The sequence below is a fragment of the Hyperolius riggenbachi genome, chromosome 10 (assembly GCF_040937935.1).
Source record: "Hyperolius riggenbachi isolate aHypRig1 chromosome 10, aHypRig1.pri, whole genome shotgun sequence".
Classification (NCBI taxonomy): domain Eukaryota; kingdom Metazoa; phylum Chordata; class Amphibia; order Anura; family Hyperoliidae; genus Hyperolius; species Hyperolius riggenbachi.
The window spans coordinates 220,086,755-220,099,972 of NC_090655.1; the positions used below are offsets into that span (position 1 = coordinate 220,086,755).

The following is a 13,218-nucleotide window of genomic DNA, read 5'->3' on the forward strand; positions in this document are numbered from 1 at the left end:
GGCGGAGCAGGTAATGTATTGCAGCTGTATTGCGTCGGTCGTCAGGCACTCGAACGCCGCTAGCGACGCGCTCCCTACCTGCGGGCGATTGACGGTAATTTCCCGCACGGAGCGATCGACGGGATCGATCTATTTCTATATCCCAGTGATCGAATCTGCTGTCGATGGGCGGGGAATCGGCCTAGTGTATGGCCAGCTTTAAGCACATATTATACTGGGAGAGACACCATGAGATTTTTTTGGCAGATAGATGCTTCGATGGATAATTTCTGACATGTCCGATCTGATTTTCGATCGTTTTTCTGATTGATATCTCATAGACGTGAGTGGAATTCGATCACAAAAAAACGATCGGACAGTAAATCTGCTTAAAAATCTCATCGTGTATTTCCAGCATGAGATGTACTGTATGTACAGCCTTGGATACTATTAAAGCAATGTTTTGTTTGAAGGCTGATGAGTAAAGATAGTTGAAGAGAAAGAATGTGTAATTGAATGGAGACAGGCATTTATGAATCTCCTTATTGCTAAAAATATACATATCCCTATTCATGGAAGGTCTCATATATGTAGTGTTAAAGAGACTCTGTAACAAAAATTTCATCCTTTTTTCTACCATCCTACAAGTTCCTAAACCTATTCTAATGTGCTCTGGCTTACTGCAGCTCTTTCTACTATCACCATCTCTGTAATAAATCAATGTATCTTTCCCCTGTCGGACTTGTCGCCCTGTGTCTGGAAGGCTGCCAACTCTTCCGTGCTGATCTGTTATGCACACCCCTCTCCAGGCCCCTCTATGCACACACCAGTGTGTGTGTTATTTACATAAGCCAGCAGCGTCTCTGCTCTCTTATCAGTGAGAGAAAATTCCTCCTCTGTTAGGCTGTGAAAGGAGCTGGCTGACACATACTGAGGAATTACAGACAGGGCAGAGCTGTCTGCAGGAAGCCTGTCACTGTTCAGTGGATGAGAGCTGCAGGGGGAAGAAGGTGAACACACAAATGATCTCTTGAGATTCAAAAGGAAGGCTGTATACAGCCTGCTTGTGTTTGGATGTATTTTCTATGTGTGAACATACTGTACATCAACCTACTTCCTGTTTTGGTGGCCATTTTGTTCGTTTATAAACAAACTTTTTAAAACTGTTTTTGACTACTTTTAATGCGGCGGGGAGCGGCGAAATTGTGACAGAGGGGAATAGGAGATGTCCCCTAACGCACTGGTATGTTTACTTTTGTGCGATTTTAACAATACAGATTCTCTTTAAGAAGAAACATTATTTCATATATTTTCTTCTCATAGAAGGATTGTTCATGAAATGTTTCATCAACACTATACATAAAAGAAGATTTCGGGCTTGATTCACAAAAGCAGTTATCACGCGATCTGCTGCGCGCGCAAAGCTTTGGCACGTAAAGGATTACGCTGTGTGATAAATGAAGGTTTGCACATGATCACCTTCATTTACACACAAGCGTAATCTTTTACATGCACAATCCTTTGCACGCGGCAGATCGCATAACTGCCGTGATAGCAGTTATTACGCTTTTGTGAATCAAGCCCTTCATGTCTCTTCTGCTGACCAAAGAACCTTAAGGGGCCCATACACTGGTCGATTTCAGCCATCAATCGATCAATTGATTCTATAGAATCGATCGTTCAGAAATCGATTCTATCAAATTACCCATTTGATCAATTTGTGGCCAATTTCTATCGATTTTGATTGATTTGATCTACCTGAAAGGATGGAAAATCTAGGTCGATCTGCTGCTGCAGCAGATCGATGGCCCATAGAGTTGCATTGGATCTAATGGTCCAATAATGCATTTAGATAGATTCCCAATAGATTTTAGTTACATAGTTACATAGTTATTTTGGTTGAAAAAAGACATACGTCCATCCAGTTTAACCAGTATAAAGTACAACTCCAGCCTGCTCCCTCACATATCCCTGTTGATCCAGAGGAAGGCGAACAAACCCTTACAAGGCATGGTCCAATTAGCCCCTAAAGGGAAAAATTCCTTCCCGACTCCAGATGGCAATCAGATAAATCCCTGGATCAACATCACTGGGCATTACCTAGTAATTGTAGCCATGGAAGTCTTTCAACGCAAGGAAGCATCTAAGCCCCCTTTAAATGCAGGTATAGAGTTTGCCATAACGACTTCCTGTGGCAATGCATTCCACATCTTAATCACTCTTACTGTAAAGAACCCTTTCCTAAATAAATGGCTAAAACGTTTTTCCTCCATGCGCAGATCATGTCCTCTAGTCCTTAGAGAAGGCCTAGGGACAAAAATTCTGAAATCTATTGGAAATCTGTTCCTAGTGTGTGGCACACATCAGATAGATTCCTGTCAGATTCGACTTGACAGGCATCTGACAGAAATCTATCTGATGGTCAAATCTGCTGCAAATCAATAAGTGTATGGCCACCTTTAGTCATTATTTAACTTTTTCCGGACAGACGTAGGTTGAATCTACAGTATTACACAAAGACAGGGGTGGTTGCCCGGCACTCAGTAGCGGGGGAAGAAAAAGTCTGCTGCACCTGTGGTATTTAAACAATCCCGTCCCTTTAAAATTCCCTGCTGCAACCTGGATCCTTTATATGCAGAAGCGTGCAATCAGGCTTAAAGGTCAACACATAGGGAACAGTACATCAAGAGCAGTCCGTGCACCGCTTCCTAAAACACATTTATTCTTCCAGTGTTGGAAAATCAGCAAATGGATAGGCACATGTACATCACAGCTTTATGTTCTTAGACATGTTCATAGATACATCAAACCTGTGCCATGGACGGGTGCGGGAGGGTGACCAGGGGAAGATAGGACTGCGCGACAGCCGTTTCGCGCCGGTACGGCGCTTGCTCACGTGCAGTTGTCCTTGGGCAAATGGCGGCATGTACGGGCTTCCGTGATGTTACTCGGAGGCCCCGCCCACCACGCACGCCATTGGTCCCTGTGTGCTGGAAGGTGATTGTGCAGAGGAGTGAGTGGGAGGAGTCCGGCCTGTGACGTCTCCTGCATCTGTGGTTGCCATGCCAGTCAGGCACGCGTGATTTAGTGTAACAAGTCGCCATACCTTGGCGAATACAAGTGACATGCATACTTTGTACAAACATCCCGTGATGGTGCTCAGTAAACATTACGTGACCTATATGTAAACAAATCTAGTACATCAAAACGACACATCTTATAACATTAGTGCATTCATTGTGCCTTGGCTGTGCATTCCACATCACATGACTGTCAGCACTGTGCCTCAAATCCCTACCTGCTTTTCCAATTATATTTTAAAAAGAAAATTTTATTAGACTATAGATCTAAAATCACCCTCTTGCCCTGCTAAAAACCACCTGAGGTTGGGAGAAAGTGAGAGGAGTCAAGTCCCTGAACCTGTGCCCTACATGACTCTTTACTGCACCTCCACTGTGCCTAACCCTATTCAACTGGACATCTCCATGACACATTTACATATTATGGGATTCCCAATGGAGTGCAAAAAGAGGGGAAGAAGGTACTAAGCCCCTTACTATCTGTACTGGGGGGCATAAACACCTCTATGTTCAAACTAGCTCCAGGATCCTCTGGTGCCAACCCGGGGACAGTATCACTACAGCCGGGGAAGAGGGGGAGAAGGGGACCAAAGGAGGACCCTATTCGCACCTCCAGGGGCGGAACACCCCCAGGCCACGCAGGCGCTGCGGGTCCGCGACAGTACAACTGTACATTGGATCCGTCCTGGTGGGGGGGAGGGAAGCAACAGAGGGCTGCACTTGCCTCTCTTGGAGCACCCACCTGCCCCCCCAGGGCGACGGACGGGGGTATGACCACCACCCATCCCTGGGACCAACTTGGTCCTCTTTGCCACCCGCAGACCAACAGCACCTGCCCGACCACAGTCCGCCCCCAAAGGTGACCCGAACTCCCTGGTACCCCACTTCCAGGACTCATGTCCTGCCGTGGGGCAAATACCCCCCGATCCTGTCACGTATCCACCAAGCATAACTGTCCCCAGAGGACAATGTAGAAAAAGGGGAAGGGGAGAGAAGAGAGGCAAAGGGGTGGGCCGGCAGCTCCCAGGCGAAGCCTCTTCCGCCTGTATTGGTGCCGACAAGAAGAGCGTGTAGACAAAGATATGTATAAGGGAATCAGGCCGGGGGGGGGGGGGGGTTTGTGGGTCTAAAAATTGGCCAGGAGTGGGGGGAGAAAGCTTCGTCCCTCATCCCACGCCAACCATGTGGGAACAAGGGACGTGTCAGTACTACGGGTCAAGGAAGCATGACAGCTCCAGTCTGTCATTGAGGCCAACAGGCCCCATCGCCTCTGTACGTAAGATCAGGCGTGATTCGCGTCGGGTCAGTTCCTGATCCCTGTTGCCTCCTCTTCTTGAGTTAGCAACATGCAGGAGTCCCGCGAATTTCAAACATTTAGCCTTACCTCCATGCGACTCCCTGATATGTTCAATCAGGCGTGGGCACCCCTTTCCTGACTTGATGGATTTAAAATGCTCCCCCACCCTTTCCTTCAGTGGCCTAGTTGTTTTTCCTATGTAAAAGAAGTGGCAGGGGCAAAATATGACGTAGGAGACGAACTTTGTCTGACATGTGATAAATGCTCTTACCTCCCACTGCACGCCCCCTAGTCTAAAGTTGGTACCCTCTAACATCTGCGGGCAGTATTTGCATCTGCCACACCTATGGTTTCCCTTGGGGCGTTCCCTGGTCAACCAATTGCTAGGTGTGATGGAACGATATTCGCTACGTGTCAGGATATCCCCTAAAGTGGGGGCCCTCCTGTACACCACACGTGGGGGATCAGGGAATATTTTTTGTAGGGCATGGTCTCTGGTAATGAGTGACCAATTCTTCTTCACCACCTGTGAAAGTTTCCTGGCCATGGGAGTATAATCGAAAGTGTAGATGGCGGAGCCCCCTCTGGCAGGCTTTGATTGTCTGACCAGAAAAGTAGATCTTTCCCTTCGACTTGACAGGCATCTGACAGAAATCTATCTGATGGTCAAATCTGCTGCAAATCAATAAGTGTATGGCCACCTTTAGTCATTATTTAACTTTTTCCGGACAGACGTAGGTTGAATCTACAGTATGTCCAACAGGTGACGCTGTGGCCCTGACTGGACGTAGGTTCAACATCCCATTAACGACGTATCCCCGCAGTTACTACCGATCTCACCGCTTTGACCCTGCCGCAATTAGCTCGCCCTGCCGTCTCTATGATGGCAGAGCACTGTGAGCCGGTCAGGAGCCGTTTTCATTGGCTCCTAGCCCTATAATCACGGTAAGGCCATCCCATTGGCTTACACTGATTGACAGGGTCAGGAGCCAATGAAAGCAGCTCCTGACCTCCGCCCAGCACTCTGCCGTAATAGAGACGGCAGAGAGAGCAGCCTGCGGTGGGGACAGAATGGCGTGACCAGCGGATTTTAGCGTCAGTTCCTCGGAAAGCGGAGGTTTACTGGACCAGCAGTCTCTGGTCCTTAAGGGGGCAGAGGCTGCTGGTACCGAAGCGGTTAACGTGAATGTTTAACCTGACTGGTTGCTGACAAAAGCCCCAACCTGTTTGTAAAGCTTGCTTCAAAATATTGTGAATGGTTAACTAAAGGTGGCCATACACTTACAGATTTGCATCAGATTCGACCATCAGATTTCTGGAAAATGCCTGTCAAGTCAAATCTGACAGGAATCTATCTGGTGTGCCACACACTAGGAACAGATTTCCAAGAGATTTCAGAATGAAATCTATTGGAAATCGATCTAAATGCATTATTAGACCATTAGAACCAATGCAACTCTATGGGCTATGCTGGCAGCAGATCGACCTAGATTTTCCATCCTGTCAGATAGATCAAATCGATCAAAATGGGCTGCAAATCGATCAAATGGGGAACTTAATAGAATCGATTTCTGATCGATCGATTCTATCGAATCGATTTTTTCGATGGCGGAAATCGACCAGTGTATGGACCCCTTAAATGTAGACACAGACAACTATATTTACAAACCACATTTACAATGCCTTGGAGAAGTGGTTAATTTAAAACAGTTACCTGTGTTTTTATGTATAATGCTAGGTACACACTATACAATTTTCTGTTAGATTTTCTGTTAGATTTACCTGCCAGATAGATAATTTCCAAAATGTTGGAAATTATCTAACCATCTATCTGCCTAGCAATTAAGCATTGTTCTACTCAGCAGGAGATAACCAGAAGACAATGCACCAGTGATAATGACCAGTCTCTAGAGAAAAATATTTCAAAAAAATCTGACAGAAGATTGTATGGTGAGTACTAGGCATAAAGGTGGCCATACACTAATAAGGGGCCCATACACTGGTCAATTTCAGCCATCGATCCATCGATCGATCCTATAGAATCGATCGATCAGAAATCAATTCTTTCAAATCAACAAATCGATCGATTTTCAATCAATTTCAGTTCATTTGATCTATCTGACAGGATGGAAAATCTAGGTCGATCTGCTGCCAGGAGACCATGGACCATAGAGTTGCATTGGATCTAATGGCGCAATAATGCATTTAGATAGATTTTCAATAGATTTCCAGTATTGGAAATCTGTTCCTAGTGTGTGGCACACATCAGATAGATTCCTGTCAAATTAGACTTGACAGGCATCTGACAGAAATCTATCTGATGGTCGAATTTGCTGCAAATCTATAAGTGTATGGCCACCTATAGATTTGCAGCAGATCCGACCAGGGCATTACTGCATCTTTAGATCCAATGCAACTCTATGGGCCATCGATCTGCTGCCAGCTGCAGATCGACCTAGATTTTCCATCCTGTCAGATAGATCAAATCGATCGAAATCGGCCGTAAATCGATAGCTTTGATAGAATCCATTTCTGATCGATTGATCAGTGTATGGGCCCCTTAATTATATGTTAAATAAGATCGTATACAGAACTCTGTCTTCTGTGTAAGGAATGCATTAAGAGATTATCAGCCATTGTCTACTCAACATATTGCAATACCAACTGATATGGGCAAAGTTCACCTCTTATTTTGAATATGATACGATAGTGACACGTCCTGGAGAATACTACATGTCCAGAGATAAAAAAAATAGAAGTATCACAATAACAAAGTCAGTATAATCCATGAATAAGCCAATGGTGACATCTACATGTGATGAAAAACATTGCACGCTCGGGGGAATTATAGTTTATTATCAATCGGTTGGACACTCCGATAAACTACAGATTGGTTAGAAGTTACCGGATTTTTAGATAGTAATGAGGATACAGTATGAGGCCTAGTCATCACAAAAAACCAAACACCTGGGAGAGGAGACACCGAAGAGGGAGACACACCCGAACACAGACACGCCCTTACAAGACTCCCACATCTAAGAGGTTCCAGAAAGGAAAGATCGGAGTGGTACTATAGGCCCGGCAGGATCCCCTACTCCACATATTTATTTATAAAATGTCAATTACATTGATATCATTGAGTTATTAGCTTGGATATTTGTTTGATTCTATTTATAATATAGTCACCCTGAAAGGTGTGGGCTTTTCCAAAATTGCAAATTGGAAACGTCCCGTTTATATTGGGTTTATTTTTCCTTAGATTTTTCTTTATTGTCATCATAAATGACGGTATCCAAGCTGTGACTTCATTGGGAAGTTGGGAAATATAGAGCTTCTTAAATAGACCAGGGCCTTGATTCACTAACCGGCACTAAGCCGGTTAGTGTGTCTTATCACTTAGTGGGCACAAGCTACAGCGCTAACCTTATCTGAGGTTAGTGTGCCTTATCTGAGGTTAGTGTGCCTTATCTGAGGTTAGTGTGCCTTATCTGAGGTTAGTGTGCCTTATCTGAGGTTAGTGTGCCTTATCTGAGGTTAATGTGCCTTATCTGAGGTTAGTGTGCCTTAGCTGAACTTAATGTCCCTTAAGTAGCTTTGTGCACACTACAAGATGCACAAAGCTACATTGCGCACTGCACCACGCACAGCGCACACAGCGTAATGCGTCGATCTTTTTCTTTTAACGTCGCACCCGCTATACTGTAAATGATGCGACCATAAGGTTGCATAGGATGCAACGATAACGGTGCACTGATGCACCGTTTAGGTCGCATCCTATGCGACCTTAAGGTTGCATCATGTACAGTATAGCAGGTGCGATGTTATCCTGCAGTGCGCGATGTAGCTTTGTGCTTCTTTTAGTGTGCACAAAGCTACTTAAGGGGCACTAAGTTCAGATAAGGCACACTAACTCAGATAAGGCACACTAACCTCAGATAAGGCACACTAACCTCAGATAAGGCACACTAACTCAGATAAGGCACACTAACCTCAGATAAGGCACACTAACCTCAGATAAGGCACACTAACTCAGATAAGGCACACTAACACAGATAAGGCACACTAACCTCAGACTAACCATAGAGCCAAATTAATCCATGCCATGCACTGATGAGGATCAAACAATCCGAAACCGTCTGTATGCATGTTGGATTATTCTGGCTCTGTACAAATTAACAAGCAGACACATCATTGCATTCCAGCGGTTCTGGAGGTGTGTTTAGCTTCTAAGGGTAACAATGGTTAATTTGCATATATTCAGCAGTGATGCCCTGGGAGACATCTCAAGCTCACTCCAACCTGAATTATCGCAAATTCTTTCTCTTTTAAGAAAGCAAACTTTTGTTTTTATTAGCATTTTAGTAAGGGGGCTTTTAGGACCATTGTAGTCCCTTACACACTCCAATGAGTTCTGGTTCACCATGAGCTTGCTGGTTAGTCTGTACCTCTCGGTGTTACAAGCCCTACTCCATAGAGCCAAATTAATCCATGCCATGCACTGATGAGGATCAAACAATCAGAAACAGTCTGTATGAATGTTGGATTATTCTGGCTCTGTACAAATTAACAAGCTGACACATCGTTGCATTCCAGCGGTTCTGGGGGTGTGTTTAGCTTCTAAGGGTAACAATGGTTAATTTGCATATATTCAGCAGTGATGCCCTGGGAGACATCTCAAGCTCATTCCAACCTGAACTATCGCAAATTCTTTCTGTTTTAAGAAAGCAAACTTGTTTTTCCTAACCTCAGATAAGGCACACTAACTCAGATAAGGCACACTAACCTCAGACAAGGCACACTAACCGGCTTAGCGCTGGTTAGTGAATCAAGCCCCAGGTCTTTTCCCGTATTCATCTTTGCATTCAAAATAAGTTTTGCTTTCCCTTTTAAAAGGTCACACCCAAATATGATATGTGTTGTTTTTATGGATACCCAGTGTAGTTTAACCAGGTCAGATTGTTTCCAGGTTTTCCATTGTTCTTAAGCTAGATCATATATAAATCACAGTAAAAGTATTTTTGGCCTTGATTCACTAACCGGCACTAAGCCGGTTAGTGTGCCTTATCACTTAGTGGGCACAAACTACAGCGCTAACCTTATCTGAGGTTAGTGTGCCTTATCTGAACTTAGTGCCCCTTAAGTAGCTTTGTGCACACTAAAAGATGCGCAAAGCTACATCGCGCACTGCAACAATAACATCGCACCCGCTATACTGTACATGATGCAACCTTAAGGTCGCATACGATGCGACCTAAACGGCGCATCAGTGCACTGTTATTGTTGCATCCTATACGACCTTATGGTCGCATCATTTACAGTATAGCGGGTGCGACGTTATTGTCGCACCGCGCGCTAAGATCGGCGCATTACGCTGTGCGTGCTGCAATGCGCGATGTAGCTTCATGCATCTTGTAGTGTGCACAAAGCTACTTAAAGGACATTAAGTTCAGCTAAGGCACACTAACCTCAGCTAAGGCACGCTAACCTCAGATAAGGCACACTAACTCAGATAAGGCACACTAACTCAGATAAGGCACACTAACTCAGATAGGGCACACTAACCTCAGATAAGGCACACTAACTCAGATAAGGCACACTAACTCAGATAAGGCACACTAACCGCCTTAGCGCCATGAGTTGTTTTCACTTTTGTACCAGAATCTTGAGAAATACTTGAATTTGAACTCATAGTTGAGTGTATGTTATAATAAGACTGCTCCCTTTTATAGGAGCCTTAAAGGACATCTGAGGTGAAAATAAACTGATGAGAAAAACAATTGTCTCTATCCTCCTTCTCCTAAAAATGACCTTTTTTTTAGATATCCCACAGTTTTATTTTAGATTTAAATCTAGTTTTTAAGTTTTTACTGTTTCATTGTCTCTGCTCATTGACACCTTTGTTGAAGTATGCTAGAGCTCAAATTCATGAATCATTGACCATTTTTATCTCTTTCCAGCCATTTACTGACAGGAAAGTGTTTTATGGCTGTATTTATTTATTAGTGAGGGTTATGCTATAGGCTGACCCGGTCCCAACCCGGACAGAAACTGTCACTTGCATACCTGATGTTTAACTCTTTCAGGCAGAGAAAGAAAAAAGGAACACAGCATAGTTATTATTGTGCTAGGCACTGTACATACACATGTCTATCTCATCATCTCACATGTCATCTCGTGTGTCCTTTAAAGTTTTGATTTTATATACTTCCGGTTATAGCAGATATAAGCGTTTCATAATTCGCCCCACAGCCCCCAACCATGGGAGTCACCAAGGGGGAGAGGGAAGGAGGTGTAAATGTAAGAGATCTCCATCACAGCTTTGCTGGTGAACCCCAGAACTACTAGCTATGTCTCTGTCACTCTATAGGGTGTGGTCATAACCTCTGCATCCCTTATTGCTACGCCATTGCTGCTCAGCAAATAAGGTTGGGGAAACATGTTAGAATGTTACTTAGCTGGCTGACATAGCTTTAAAAAGACTTAATTTTTTCTGGCTTTCCACATAGCTGAGCATAGTCAGCACTAGAGATGCAAATAATTCAGTCCTACATGCAAATCAGCAGGAAGTGCATTGGATTGGTCCAGTTCCACATTAGTTACAGTTTGCATTAAATCTGCCTCTCTGTCCTGAGAGACTGACAGCTAAAGGTGCAGAAAGAAAAATATTTCTGTTCTCTGCACAATTATTCTATTGACTGCAATGTTCAGCCACTGATAAGGAATCCTACAAAGTTTTGTAGACAAAGATTTGTAGATAGCCCCTATTTGGTGTGCAGTAGGGTCTTGTGTACAGTGCTTTGGCTGCCCCCAGCCTCTCTACCCCCTCCTTAAGTGTCTAAAGTGTTGTGTACTGTAGTGATGGTGGAGGAGTCTGCAGAGCCAGCTCTGTTCCATCAGAGGAGGACAGAGTAAGTGTAATAATAAGCTGAGGCTGGAAACACACTTGTCAGTTTTCTGTGTGCGTTTTTCAGTATTCGTTTTATGCACACCATGGGCTTGATTCACTAAATAGTAATAACGCACATCACGTCCATTTTCGCGTGCATTTTGTGGTTGCGCGCGATTGCACATTTTCAATCGAAAAATTTGAAACGCTAGCAGCCTTGATAGGAGTTATCCCAGTTTAGTGAATCAAGCCCCATGTGTGTCTGTATGTGTAAAAACATGCAAGTTTCATCACAGAAGTAATGTAATTGATAGAGAAAATGTGTGCAGTGCTTCACTGCTGTCAGTTTTTATCTGCATGGGGGAAATACACTCAAGTGTGCACTAGCTAATTGATTAACATTGGTTCTCAGTTTACTTGTGCAGAAAACACATAAACAGACAAGTGTGCTCCCAGCCTGAGGACAGGACAGCATGGTGAGATCAGGAGCCAGGAGTAGCTGGGACAGGCAGCACATGTGCCCCAATGAGTCTCTGTTGTCTGCATAGTGACTTGCTGTGAGAGTAGCAGCAGGTCTGTGTGTCACTTGTGGAAGTCATATTGTTCTAAAGCTCTTAAAGCGGAATATAACCCAGACTTTCTTCTTTGCTCTATAAGATTATTTACAGCATACAATATACTAACACAATGTGTTTTTTTTTAGTAAAACAGCATTGAAAGGGTTACATCTTTCTTCTGCAGGGAGAACGCAGCCAAACTGCTTATAATGGTATCAAGTGTACACATTCTTTACTTGATACATTTATGTAAACATTCTCTGGCTGTGCAGGACTTCAGCTGATGAGTGCTGCAGTGAAAAACAGATGAGAAATAACTGCTGGCAGCTTTTAAAACAGAATGAACACAGTTATAAATAAAATGCACCAGCAGCTTTCAAAGTAAATTAACTGAACTTTGGGAAGTTATAATATCTAAATGAATATTAATACTTGTGCACAAAAGCAAATGTGATAATTGTATGGGTTATAAAAAGTAGGAAAACACATTTTTGTTGAAAATGTTGTCAGAGTTTTAAACCGCTTAAAAGTAAAATGTGAGAACTGTGCATATTTTTTATATCATCAGATACTTTGGGGGCCCTTCTTATCTCTATCCTTCCTTACCTGCTGCCACTGTAGCACCGTTTCTTTCCACTCCACACATCCTCTTCCTGCATACTCCTGCATGGCTGTGTGTAGCAATCACCGCAAGTAGCGTATTCTGAAAACTGGGTGAAGCTTAAAACAGACAAATGTTACCTATTGCTATTCAATGGTACTATATAAGCTGATGCCATTCTTTCACAATTATTGGCAAGGACTTCAACCTTGGTACAGTCAGTCACTGGGTAACTGGGATCCAAAATGTAATAGTGGGTGGAGCCAAAAACAGCCAATCAGATCATTTTGAATTGTAAAAATTGATCTGCTTCAATTCTCACGGGTTTAAACCAATTTCTCCAGACTCTATAACAGCCTTTCTCAACCTCTTTTGACCCGAGGAACCCTTCGGAAAATTTTCAAATCTCGGGGAACCCTTGATGCGCATATATGTATATATATATATATATATATATATATATATATATATATATATATATACATATACATATATTTCCCCTCTATAGTATGGCACCTGTGCCCTCTTTATTTAGTGTTTCCCCTTAACAGGTATGGCCCCTTTTGTCCCACTTGTTAGCAATTATGGCTCCCATGTGCCCTTATTAACAAGTGTGGCTGCTTTGTCCCCCCCCCAGTTTGTTTGGCTGCTTTGTCCCCCTTGTTTGTGGGAATGCTTTGTCCCCCGTTTCTGTGGCTGCTATGTCCCCTGGTTTGTGTGGCTTCTTTGTCTGTGTTCTGCTTTGTCCCACTTTTCTGTGGCTGCTTTGTCCCACTTTTCTGTGGCTGCTTTGTCCCACTTTTCTGTGGCTGCTTTGT

General features: G+C 43.6%; 1 protein-coding gene across 1 annotated transcript in view; it reads right to left on the reverse strand.

Moving 5' to 3' along the window:
* The window catches only part of LOC137536827 (zinc finger protein 585A-like), a 68,202-nt gene that overhangs the window by 43,913 nt on the left and 11,071 nt on the right, over positions 1 to 13,218 (reverse strand). Inside the window, exon 3 of the mRNA XM_068259020.1 lies at positions 12,406 to 12,519. Within this exon, the coding sequence (XP_068115121.1) occupies positions 12,406 to 12,519 (114 nt within the window). The remainder of the gene's footprint in view (positions 1 to 12,405; positions 12,520 to 13,218) is intronic.